This window comes from Pararge aegeria, chromosome 24 (assembly GCF_905163445.1).
Source record: "Pararge aegeria chromosome 24, ilParAegt1.1, whole genome shotgun sequence".
Taxonomy (NCBI): Eukaryota; Metazoa; Arthropoda; class Insecta; order Lepidoptera; family Nymphalidae; genus Pararge; species Pararge aegeria.
Window position 1 is genome coordinate 10324240 of NC_053203.1, and position 13920 is coordinate 10338159.

The 13920-nt window shown below is 38.2% G+C and overlaps 1 protein-coding gene across 2 annotated transcripts in view; it reads right to left on the minus strand.

Annotated features, from left to right (window-relative positions):
* LOC120634486 (forkhead box protein P1) overlaps window positions 1-13920 on the minus strand; it is a 107784-nt gene that overhangs the window by 31889 nt on the left and 61975 nt on the right. Inside the window, exons 1-2 of one of the 2 annotated variants that reach the window (XM_039905124.1) lie at window positions 11860-12091; window positions 3095-3342 (exon numbers count right to left, since the gene is read on the minus strand). The exons of the other annotated variant lie outside the window; for it this stretch is intronic. Coding sequence (XP_039761058.1) covers window positions 3095-3115 — 21 coding nt within the window. The 5' untranslated portion in view covers window positions 3116-3342; window positions 11860-12091. Of the gene's footprint in view, window positions 1-3094; window positions 3343-11859; window positions 12092-13920 lie in introns of those variants that run through there. 2 annotated transcript variants of the gene reach the window in all.

A 13920-nucleotide genomic window follows, 5' to 3' on the forward strand; every position in this document is an offset into this window, starting at 1 on the left:
TTGTAATTTCTTCCGAGAACGACATACGATATATTGTCACGTAACAGCTTGTTTACCTTACGTGACGTTATTGTCAACACCCACGCCCAATGCTGTGCGCCTGGTACCTACAGGCCGACTACGTGAGGCCATGGGAAGGTATCTTTTTTTTATAGTCATTATTGAAAAGCCAAACGGCCTCATGGAAATTGGAAAAACCATTGCCTATAAACAACAAAACCCTTTGAAGGACATGCAAGGTGTCCTAAAAAGTTCCTGTGTCCATGAACCCGACTACGTAATACCGGACCCCGCCATGGGTTATATTATGAAAATTAAGCTTAATTTGCTATACTCCGCGAAAAGCAGGTGAATCTGTATAGTGTAATTTATAATTTCTTCAATCCTTATACTCCACACCAAACAGATCTTCGGCAATGTACCCCCTACGCACGTTTCGCTCCGAAACCGGAGCATCCTCTGGATGTACTTTGCAGGATACGTGACGCTAGGGGTAGATGTCTTTTTTTAAATAATTGATGGACCATGTAAAAGGCCCAGCTGACGTAAATTATGAGACGGTGTATAATGGTCATCAGGCAGACTCCATCAGTTGACACGACGAAATAATGAGTAATGTTTTTAGTTATCGGGTTGCATGTTTTGTTTCTTTTCGAAAAACAACCGCATGGCCGCCTTACAATAACATACATTTTGTTTTGGTTGTAAACGATGCTAGTAAGTGTGTAACTAGGTATTAATCACTGGCTGTTGAGGCTTTATAGAAAGGCAACGTGGTGACTAAGTGACAAACTATTGCAACACTTTCATTTTAATTTTGATCATTTTATATTTTTAATTTTTTTTATTTATTCGGTCTACCAGCGATTTTACATAAATCAAAATAATATTTCAGAGGGGCAATGCTGCCAGCATCTTAGGAACTGTGCCTCGCTGCGGGTTTCGAGGACGTTTTAGAATTTATTTAGTTTTTAAATAGTTTATTTTAGGTTATAGTTATGTATTAATAAATATTCCTTATCATTTATATATTACACAGAGTATGCAAAGCCATTTAAAGGTAAACATGAATCAATAAAAAAGAATACTAAAAGAACAACAACAAAAAAAACGAAACAGAAACAAAGGGAAATTTATTAATGTTTTTAAGGAATTATCAATTTTATTAATATTAAATACTTATAAAAAAAATTAGGAACCTACAGGATTTGAACCTATGGCACTCAGGCAATCGCGGCCTGAGCGCTTTGAACAATGAGCTACGGCTCACCTACCGCCGATGCCGGTCGGATGGCCGAAGCCTCCCAAAAGATCTGAACACAGGTCAATTCATCACATCATCATCACATCATCACCTCAACCAATTGACGTCCATTGCTGGAAATAGGTCTTTTGTTCCACAATACACGGTCCTGGGCCGCTTGCCTCCAACGACTCCCAGCGACTCGCCTGATGTCATCTGTCCACCTCGTTGGGGGCCGACCTACGCTGCGTTTACCGGCGCGGGGTCGCCATTCCAGCACCTTAAGACCCCAACGTCCATCGGTTCTCCGAGCTACGTGCCCCGCCCATTGCCACTTCAGCTTCGCGACTCACTGAGCTATGTCGGTAACTCTAGTTCTTCTACGGATCTCCTGATTTCTGGTTTGATCACGTAGATATACTCCTAACATAGCTCTCTCCATCGCCCGCTGAGTTACTCTGAGCCTTCTTATGAGGCCCATAGTTAGCGACCATGTCTCAGTTCCGTAAGTCATCACTGGCAACACGCACTGTTCGAAGACTTTAGTCTTCAGGCACTGAGGGATTTTGGACGTGAAGATGTCACGAAGTTTCCCGAACGCTGCCGATCTGAGTTGGATTCGGCGGTTCACCTCTTTCTCGAAATTAGATCATTTATCTTTCAGATCATTTAGAAATTACTAGCGTACCCAGCCCACTTCGCCGGGCTAGATTTTGCTTAAACAATAAACTGATATCATTAAATTTTTAATTTAGGTCTCATAATATATTAAATCATTTATTTCTCTCCGTATTCATTCTCTTCTATTCTCTTCTCGAGCGGGTGAAGATCATTATCTACACCCATGTACACCCAACAATAGAATATCATCATAGTAAATAAAAGCTGTGTTTGACAGTTTGACAGTTTGACAGTTCAAGAATTTTTTAATTACTCGCCAGGTCAATCCGGAGATTCCCTGAAAGTTTCATTGAAATCACTCCAGCCTTTTCGGAGCCTATACGGAACATACCCACATACTCTTTTATATTTAGAAATTATTAATTCCCAAATTGCCCTTGTCGGGGGTACAGCCCAGTTATGTGACCGCAGACTACGCCACTGTGTCAGGGTGGCCGTCGAATATTATGTGTACTGTGTTCCGCTCTGAACGTGGCGTTCCGGCATGGTCGCCGGTGTCATTACAGGCAGATGAGCACCTTCGGGTCAGGTTGATGGACGTGTTTCTTGCGCGCCCTGAGAAGCGTTGCTCTGTTTATAGGCAAATTACCATCAGGTTGGCCATCTGGTTGCGAAACTGTGTTTGTTTATTTGTTTGTCCTTCCTTCACGCCCTAGCTTAGCAACCGATCGACTTGATTTTTGGCATGTAGTTAGTTGAAAGGACGGAGAGTAACACGGGCTTTTTACGCCAGGAAAACTAACTGCAATCTAACCTGGTGATACGTGATGCAGTCTAAGATGGCAGCGGGCTTATCTGTTAGGGAGTATGGTAGTCATACCCCACGGTTCCTACGCGACATAACACCGGAACACTAAATCGCTTAGCGGCACGTCTTTGTCGGTAGGGTAACTAGCCATGGCTAAAGCGTGCCACCAGACCAGACTCGAGACAATTCAGAAATTATGAATTCCTAAATTGCCCCTGCCACTTACATTCACAGCGCTCACCTTAGCGCCAGGGAGGTCGTCGAAACCCACACCCCCCAATCCCACGGGATTTGTAATAAATCGGTATAAACATGGACGAAAAACGCGGGCTATAGCCTAGTTATTGCTAAAACACACAGAGAATACAAAATACATATGAAAAACTAATCCTAAAAAACGAACAAACAGATAGAAAACTCACCTGTCTAACCGCGTACAACATCTTGAGAGCCTCCACCAAAGCTTCTATATCACTATTATAAAGCACTGTTCACGCCTTGTTTATTAATAAACAATTATAAATCCTATTGCACCGAGATCATATCAGTCATATCAAACGATCTGTGTGCGTTTATTAATGGAATTACTGTGTTTATTCCCATATTATTATTTATTATTATTGTTGTATTATTAATTTACTATCGTCATATTACTTAGTTTATAATGGTTCTGGAAGATTATGTTTGTTTTATTTATAAGTGTTTGCGTCGCTGTTCAGTGTTGCCAACCTTAATTATTTAAATAAATAACGGTAAAGAAAAATTAAAAAAAAATTAAAATAATAATCACGCGCGCCTGGATCGCTTCAATCGCCTGAATCGCTTGTTATAATTTATACAGGTGTGCAAAGGTCTACAGCAGGGCTAGCACGGGCGGGAGATAAAAGTTATATCCCCCGATTATATCCCCGATATAATTAACATGCCCACCTGCTAAATCACTGGAACATGGAATAGGAGAATTTCATCCCCGTTTATTAATACACATATATTATTTGTTTATTATTTCCACTTGTGCGCCAGTGCTCTGAGATTTGATAAAGCTGTGGGAGAAGATAAATTTATCACCTTTCCCCAGGGATATAATTATCTCCTGCCTATGCTAGCCGTGCTGGCTGCGTCTGACTCGCGTTCGTATCCCGACTGTATCGCTACAGACGCGCGTCAACAGTGCGTTTAAAAAACGTGTTGTGCAAAGGACCTTAATCGTTACTCATTAAACTGACTCAGTGGCTCAGTGGCAATGTTCGACTACGGATTAGGATAAAAAAATCTAGGGTTCAAATCCCACATTGGGTCAATGCTTATGTATTGGGATAGAAGCAGGCTTTGCGGAAATCCTTGATATATTATGAAAATTAAGCTTAGTTTGCGCGAAAAGCAGGAGAATCTTTATGGTGTACATGAGATGTTGACTTTTTAATAAATAATTGTAAACAATTTCAACAATTCATTGTAAAGTCAACATCTCCTGAGGATGCTCCGGTTTCGGAGCGAAACGTGCATAGAGGGTACATTGCCGAAGATCTGTTTTGTGTGGAGTATAAGGATTGAAGAAATTATAAATTACACCATACAGATTCTTCTGCTTTTCCTGGAGTATAGCAGATTAAGCTTAATTTTCATAATATAAAACGGTTAGTTACCTGCCTACCTACCTACTGAGTGTAGTTTTCTACAAATTTTCAGTAGCCCGATATCCTCTCCCGTGCTCTGTGGAGCACGTTATACTTACACGTTACACGTTGGAATACTTGAAACACTTAAGAAAACGCGAGCGATATCCCGATCAAGACAGTATTAATTAATAGAAAAAATGCTGATTTTTGGACGTTAAGATCTCAATAACTTTTTGAGGGGTATTAATGAAATTTGAGGGTCTAGTTAATCTAAGGAGGTTTAATATATTAACATATCATGTGTGTATGTTAAATAGATTTTGAGTTATTAAGAGGGAAAAAGTGGCTCTAAATGGTGCGTGTATATATAACACGGTAGCTGATTCGCCAGTTCCTTACTTTGGCTGTAAAATTGGCTGACAGATCTTGGCATGGTTTTATAGATCTACCGTAACTACGGCCTCGTTTTAGTAACCGACACGAAAAAAAGTAATTATCAATTCGGTTTTGTTTTGTGTTCATCTGAAATCCGTCGTTAATAAACCAATTTGAAAAATCTTTTTTATTAAAAGAATATACTTTAACGTGCCGAGTTTGATATTTTTACCTATACGATCGCGTGAGAGTTACTTACCATTTGTATGGATTCGAAAAAGCGTACTTACAACACTTGAAACAGTAATGTAAGAAAGTAGATAGACTAGCGCTTGACCACAATCTCACCTGATGGAAAGTGTAGATGTGGTCTAAGATGGGACGCGCTTGCCTAGAAGATGCCTATTCACTCTTGTTTTAAAGATACCCGCGTTGTAAGAATTAGGAAACACAGAACACTGAAGGCTGTTCCAACTCGGAGGGGTGTGTTGGTAAACGTCACACGCGTTAGCTCAGGTTTCCTAACGATGTTTTCCTTCACCGTTAAAGAAATGTTAGAGGTTCGACCCGGGGATCGAAATCGGTCGCTACCAAAGCGAAGCGAAGGTGCAAACCACTAGGATATCAGCTAGTTTAGTTATTTTCTTTGTAAATTGTATATGGAACCTATTACAAAGTATTCGCTGTCCTTCTGTCAGTCAGGCTGTATCATAAGTTCATAATCCCTAACAGGTAGAGAGTAGATTTTCACAAAATGTGTATTTCTATATCTGCTTTAAATCAACAAATAATAAATAAAATAAGTAAAACGAGGGTAACCACAAAAAAAAATTATTTGGTGTTTTTATCTTTAAATTCTGATATGACCAGTAAGTCGCGCCGCAATTTATTTATTTATTTAAACTCTTTTTTTGTATAAAGGACGAATGGAGAGAAACACAAAGACTGAAGTAGGATACAAAAGGCGATCTCGCCTACAAAAGATCTCGGCCAGGCAACCTTAGGATTAGGACAACAAGCGAGAACAAATAGGCAGTGTAAAATTATTATAAACCTAAATTCAAATAACTACAAACGAATACAAAAATAAAAATTATTTGAGATTAAAAAAAAAAAATACTCAGACAAAGTCGCAGTAGATCGATACACAAGGAGTGGGTGGGCGATGCCTGAAAACTTCAAGTAATTCCAACAATCCGAAGCAGCGAAGGAAAAGCTCCTAATAAATTACGCCTGAAAATGAAAACCTACCCCCTGAAAAGCGCCGTCCCCACCTCCTGAAAAGCGGCCGCGGCACCCGGCCAATGGGAACCCGACGCTCTACAGCTAGACGCCCAGCCACTGAAAATGGACGCCTACACAACTAAAACTAATAATGAAATGTGTAACGTTTCTTTTATTATTATTTTCGCTTGAAGTCTAATGCTAGATTGCCATGAGGCTATCTTTGCCCCGTTACTTTTCTTGAACTTATTCATATCATTCTATACATGTATTATTTTTTATTATTCTAAATTTCTGCGACTTGAAGAGATTGCTATGCAGCAATAAGGCCGCGAAAATGTATATACTCTGTACAATAAATCTCTATCTATAAATGAATGAATGAATGAATACACTTTTATTGTACACCAAAGAAAAAGAGTAGTTACAGAGATATAAATACATAGCAAGAGAGTACAATTTGGCCATTCATTCTTACTTTTATTCTTGAAGTTTGCATCCTAAAGCTAGATAATCGTGAGCCTATCTTTGCCCTGTTACTTTACCTGATCCCATTCTCTTAAGATGTACTATTTTTGCAAGAATGCCGAAACTGATTGACGCGTAACTTCGCCTTTATCTATTTAATTCAATGAACGTCAGTACTTTTATATTATTTTTGTTTTAGTGTAATGCTTTACGCGTAATTATGCCTTATTCTATTGAATTCTATGAATCTAAGTAAATTCCATAAATCTCTGCCTGGAAGAGTTTGCTATGCAGCGATAAGGCCGTCAAATTGTATATACTCTGTTTTGTTATCGCTCATCTGTTTTACGTACTTTGTGTCATGTACATAAGAGTATATTCATTAATTCATTCATTCATTCATTCACTCATACTTTTATTCTTGAAATTTGCTATTTAAGTGCTATGCTTTCGGAAGCTAGATTGTCGTAAGGCTATCTTTGCCCCGTTGATTTGTCTGACCTTATTCAACCCACTCTTAAGACCTATTATTTTTGCAAGAATCTCGTAAGGAGATTGACGCGTAACTTTGCCTTTTTCTATTTAATTCAATGAATATGAGTACTTTTATATAATTTTTTGTTTGAAGTCTAATGCTAGATTGTCATGAGGCTATCTTTGCCTCGTTGCTTAGTCTCACCTTATTCAACACATTCTATAGATGTATTATTTTTCAGCTTGACGCGTAATTATGCCTTATAAAAGTATATTCATTCATTCATTCATTCAATCCTACTTTTATTCTTGAAGTTTGCTTTCTAAAGCTAGATAACCGTGAGGCTATCTTTGCCCTGTTACTTTGCCTGATCCTATTCTCTTAAGATGTACTATTTTTGTAAGAATGCCGAAGTTGATCGACGCGTAACTCTGCCTTTATCTATTTCAATTCTTCTTTTCCTGGAGCCCTAGTACTTATGGGTTAACTACAGGTACAATTAACAACCTTGGTCTAATAGTTAACTCAATAAACGTCAGTACTTTTATATTATTTTTGTTTTAGTTTAATGCTTTACTCGGAATTATGCCTTATTCTATTGAATTCTATGAATCTAAGTAAATTCCTTAAATCTCTGCCTAATTGAGATTGCTCTGGCAATCGCGGCCTGAGCTTGCCAGAGAGTCGCAGGTTCCAATTCTGTCGGCTCCGAAAAAAAATTTATGTGCATTTTAAATTTATAATTTTTTTTTATTTTTAGTTATATATATTACAATTAATAAGCAGATAATTCTGTGTTAATTTATTATCACAAATTGCTATTTAATGATAACTATGGTTTACAGTAGAAAAAAAGCGATGATAGCCTAGTGGGTAAATCTTCGGCTTTCAAGAACAACAAGATAGAAAAATGAATGTTAAAATGCAAAATGTAAATTGTTGATGTTGGAAAAGAGCAACTGCTGAGTTTCTTGCCGGCTTCTTCTCGGTAGAATCTGCCTTCCGAACCGGTGGTAGAATCACTACAAACAGACAGGCCTACTTAGGCCTTATATTAGGCCTACTTGAAATAAATGAATTTTGAATTTTTTTTTAATTTTTCCATTCGTGGAGACCGAGTTCGAGCCTCAGCACGCACAACTGACTTTTCGGAGATATGTGCATTTTTTTAATTTAAGCAAATTAAATATCACTTGCTTTAAACGGTGAAAGGAAACAATGCCTGAGAGTTCATAATGTTCTCAACGATGTGTAAAGTCTACCGATCCGCTCTTGGCCAGCGTGGTGGGAACCAGCCTAAACACTTCTCATTCTAGGACGAGACCCGTGCCCCGTAATGGGTTGATGATGATGATAGTAAAAGTAGTACTAATAAAGCAATTAAAAATTATACTTACAGCTAGAAAACGAAAAAGGGGCAAAAAGAAAACATCTTTAAGTAATAAAAACGTTAGTAAACTAAATTGTTCCTAAATACCTTCATTAGATAGATATTTATTTAAGTACGTCTAATACATAGATACTTTTAGATTTTTCAGGTGTATTTTTTCCTTCACCGTTGAAGCGAGTGATATTTTGATCGCTTTAAAACGCACATAACTTAGAAATGTTAGAGGTGTGTGAAGGTATTCAAACTAGGCCCCGAATACTATTAACACATCTTTATCACATATCTGCAATACATCTAGTCATATTTATATATTGCGCTACCCTCTACTAATTTCAATAAACCGTCTACTACATAACAGGGGTTGACTAGAAGAAATTGTGTTAGCAATAAGACCGCCTTTGCATACCAATACCAGTTTAAATTTATTAAGTTGTCTTTAATTTTTTTATTTTTTTTGTTTACCTACAAATTCAGTGGCGTGCATAGAGGGTATGCACAGGGTATGCAGATGATATAAAATTAAGAAAATCTCCAGTACGAGTTATGAAAAACTTAAGGATAGGCATTGCAAGGGTTATAAAAAGCCTACCCTTAAGTATTTATAACTCGTACTGGGGATTTTCTTCAATTTGTATCATCTGCATACCCTGTGCATACCCTCTATGCACGCCACTGCCTACAATAAAGTGTTAATCTATCTATTTACATCATTTACAAGTAATCATTATGTGGTTCGGTATTTTTGAAGCAGTGTACCAATTATTTATTATATTAACATAAAAATCCGACGTCACTGTTCTAAGTAGGTACGGAACCACCAGTCCGCGAATCGCATTCGCACCTAGCTTGTTTTTTCTGACAAAGTATTTTACTTCATTTATTAAAGTTATAATTTTAATAATTAATTTACTTTGGTAACACAAAAAAAAATAACAATTACACTGAATTTAAACATTAATAATTTGCCTTATTAATTATATTAGGTACTATTTTAGTAAAAAGCCTCAACCTCTATAAAATATTTTGATAAATTCAATGTTCAAATCTTTGTGTGAGGATTTTTCTAAAACTATGAAAAATCATCAAAAAATACACCGGAAATCGTAATTGTTTCAAAACGAGGATAAAAAAAATGAAATCTAACTTTTCATTGAATAATCAAAAAAAAAAATTCAAAATATTTTATTCATGTAGACCTTATTACAGGCACTTATGAAGCGTTCATACATTTTACATGTTCCACTAATGTTAGTGATGGTGATGCTTTGAAATCATCATCATCATCATATCAACCCATTAACGGCCCACTACAGAGCACGGGTCACCCACAATGAGAATGGGTTAAGGCCTTAGTCCACCACGCTTGCTCAGTGCGTTGGTGAACTCCGAACGCCTTTGAGAACATGGAGAACTCTCAGGCATACAGGTTTACTCAATACGTTTTCCATGAGCGTTTAAGCAAGTGATATTTGAATTACCTAAACCGCACATAACCTAGAAAAGTTCGAGGTTCGTGCTCGACCCCCTCAAAAAGAAGTCGAAGTCCTGGGCTACACCGCTTTTTAAAGTTTGAAATAAATAAATAAAAATATTTATACAACAAACTTCAGTGTAATTCTCCTTCTGAACGGCTTGACCGATTATGTTTTTTTTTTTGCACTTATACAAAAACTTCTGACCTACATAGGTACGAATTGATCCAGAAGAGACCCAGATTTTTCCTTGATTTCCTAACAAAAGGTTGACTCTCAATTTTGTTTATGCTTAGAAGTCAAACCTATACGTTTGAAGCTCGTAGGACCGATCGAAAAAAAAGTCTCGTGGCATATGGACCTTCCAACAAAAATGGAAGCCAACTGGTTGTCGTGATGATGATAATGATCCAACTCCTACGAAACCACTTTCTGATAAGAACTGCTAAAAGTGATATGCTCTTCAGGCCTGGCTCGGCTAATGTTCGCACGTTCACGTCTTACCTTGTTTAAGTAGGTACGTGGAAAATCGTCATTGCCAGAATTCTTATTCCAGAAGCGTGCCAAGCCACTCAGGTTGCTGAGGAACTCCGAGAGTGAAGCTGGGGGTCCGAAGAAGATTCCAAGTTAATCTACCATCCCCGCGCTCCAGAGTGCACGCTCTTCCAGCTGTATTCCCTACCACGTAGAACAAGGCGAGGGTAAATAGGTGTTTAAGGCAAGCGCGCCCTAACCTAGAATCTATCGTTGCTAATCATTAGGATATCTAGTAAAAATACGTGGATCTTATGGATGTTGCACTCCTCAACAGAGAACAGACAATCACTAACCGGCCTTACTACTTACAGTGGTCTCCTCTCAGGATGAAAAAGATATTTCATTGCTTAAATTAAAAACGCAAATATTACGTCTCCAGCGAAGCCGAAGTTTAAGGCACTGGGCTATTACCGGTCAGCAATCAGTAAGATCAGTGAATTAGTATTAGATAACGATGTATTAATAGTATTCGGGGCCTAGTTTGAATCCCAGCCGAACGCACCTCTAACTTTTCTATTGCGTTATGTGTTATGTGCGTTTTAAAAAATTCCAGACCAGATCCCTATACCCAAGGGACCGGAATGGTAACCTAGTACGGAAAAACACTGCATGGGTCCAACGAGTCTCAACAAACGATGACTTAAGTAATGATTGTCTATTCCAGAATAGACAATCATTACTTAAGCTCTATGACCAGAGGTGGATATACGTGATGATAACTGACACTAAACATTGACATAAAAAAAAACCTTTAAAATTTTCTTGTTTTTAGTAAGTAGGACATAATTTATGATCAATCATAGTAACTTTGAGGTTTAAACTATAAGAAAAAATGTTAATAGTATTGCATTGCTTGAACCGAAACTCAAATATTTATAACTTGAAACCCTCGTAAAATTAAAATAGATAAGTTTTTTGTGACCTATTTATAACCATTCCAAAATAAAAAGTATATTTGTTCTTCATTCATTAATTGTAGGTACCTATTCAATTTCCCACTTGTATAAACAAGAAACTAAATTGTCACTAACAGCCGATCAAAAGAGTTATGACTGAAACAGAGTCGCCGAGAATTCATGAATCGAAACGTAGAAGCTCGCGCGGGAAATATCGTCTCTTATCAGCTGTCAAAAACACCGCTGTAAAGCGGCCGCCCACGATTGGCCGCCCGCTTATAAGCGACGACCTGATTGGTTGGCGCGGCACACATAAGCGACAAGCCACGTGCTTATAAGTTCCGAGCCCGAAATTCAAACTTTTTACGCGCACTGCGAAATATTTTTTACGTTTGCAATATTAAAACTGTTTTGTGAGAAACTTTTAAATAAAAATAAATGTATTGCTTTAATATTACCAAGAAAATATTTTAGAATAGGTTCGTTTAAATATTTCATTTCTAAGTGTTTACTTACGAAGCGTTGTCACACAGCACATAAAGATGAAGTTGAAATTAATTAAAAATAAATAACGAAATTAATGACGTCCACAAATAAAATGTATATCAAATGGCATTGGCGTGATAAGATAAACTTTAAGACGGAAAAAAAAACCTAATACGCAAAAATCGCACTGAGCACCGAGGTCAGATTAATCAAGACACAAAACAAACTAATAAAAAAAAACAAACACAGAAAAAAAAACCCAAAACACTGAACAGCGACGAAAACTACCACTCATAAGTTCCGAATGCAGTCCGATGCAAATTATTTACACTGCACCAAAGTGCATACAATACAAAATATAAACTGCAAAGTTCCATACACGATACTCTATAACAGACCGTCACGTTAAACCGCGTTGCAAAAAAATTGCATATTTGCTTACGACCGTGCCTCTAAACAATACACAACAGCCGTCGACGCGGCGGCATCAACAATGCTAGCGCGAAATAAGCAAGAAATATTTAACTACCGATGCGGGGTGGGGCGGGCACTGGCCCTCAGTATTGGCGCTATGGCTGTGGTAGTTATAGTTTACGTGATACACAGCTCAAATACAAATAATATAAACATTACAACCGGGCATGCGCTGTAGATGCAGACAGAGATGAAGCTATTGGAAAACACGACCACGCGATTCAACATAAAATGTTGTTGATGAGTTACAGTCGATGGTGCCATACTTATAACAAACTAGATTTATCGCGCAAACTAAAGATGCTGTAGTGGAGTCCCTAAATTGCTTTTTTATAGATTAATTTGCATATATCTGACAGGGGAAATGGTCGCGCGCTTGTACGCATGCGCCAGGGTGAGAGAGCGAAATGTTATTGACGATGCAAAATATTTATTTTTTGGCGCAACACCGACGCAGCTTCTGGATGTAACGGAAACGCTGCCATTTTGAATTCTGTTAACTGAAACTCCTTTGCGTATGCTATTAAAAAAAAATACCAAACCATAGACTGTAGAGTTAGGCCATAAATATAATCCTAATGAGTTTAAATTTAGAAATGGCTGAGTAGATAAACCACAAAGTCTGTATGTTACAAGTACAAGGTGGGGAAAGATATCATAGAAAGCATTAACTAAACTAGTCTACGGGGAGTTTGAACGGATTTATATCAATTATTATCCGATATGAGGCCATTACGCATGCGTCAGTCCTCATTTGCACCGAATATCGAATATTTAAGAAGTTTTTATTTAAATCGCTTCGTTCCAATTTTTAACCAACCTATGAAAAATTTTCAGTGACTGTAGGCTTCATGAGGTGCTCAAAATCACTTAACTAGAGCTATGCTCAGAGTATCTTTATTTTAATCTAATCAGAAGCAAAAATAATCCAGGGCCGAAACCTTTACAAAGGCAGAGTATTGAAGCTGAACACCGGTGAAATTTAGGGTCCCAGGATACTGGAGTCGTGACCCAACACTTGTAAAGGAACCATTTGGTGTTTAAAAAATTCAAGAGTCAAAAGGTTTACAAATGGCACAAGATCCTGGAATTTGGCAATAACTATTATGCCAATTAATCATAATTTACTTATAATACTCAGCGAAAAGCAGGAGAATCTGTACTGAGATTTTATAATTTCTCAATCTTCTCCACACCACAAGCTTAATATTCATAATATAAGTATCGTGGCGTTCGAGAAACTTCGTGACATCTTCTCGTCCAAAATCCCCCAGTGCCTGAAGACTAAAGTCTTCGAACAGTGCGTGTTGCCAGTGATGACTTACGGAACTGAAACATGGTCGCTAACTATGGGCCTCATAAGAAGGCTCAGAGTCACTCAGCGGGCGATAGAGAGAACTATGCTAGGAGTATCTCTACGTGATCAAATCAGGATTGAGGACATCCGTAGAAGAACTAGAGTTACCGACATAGCTCAGCGAGTCGCGAAGCTGAAGTGGCAATGAGCAGGGCGCATAGCTCGGAGATCCGATGGACGTTGGGGTCTTAAGGTGCTGGAATGGCGACCCCGCACCGGTCAGCGCAGCGTAGGTCGGCCCCCAACGAGGTGGACAGATGACATCGGGCGAGTCGCTGGGAGCCGCTGTTGGCAAGCGGCCCAGGACCGTGTATTGTTGAACTCCCTACAAAAGACCTATGTCCAGCAGTGGACGTCGATTGGTTGACATGATGATGATGAAGTATCATGGAATTCCGGTTTCAATCCAATATTTGGCAATAGCTATGTCCAGAAGTGGACGTCCGTTGGTTGATACGATCATGACAGTTGATTA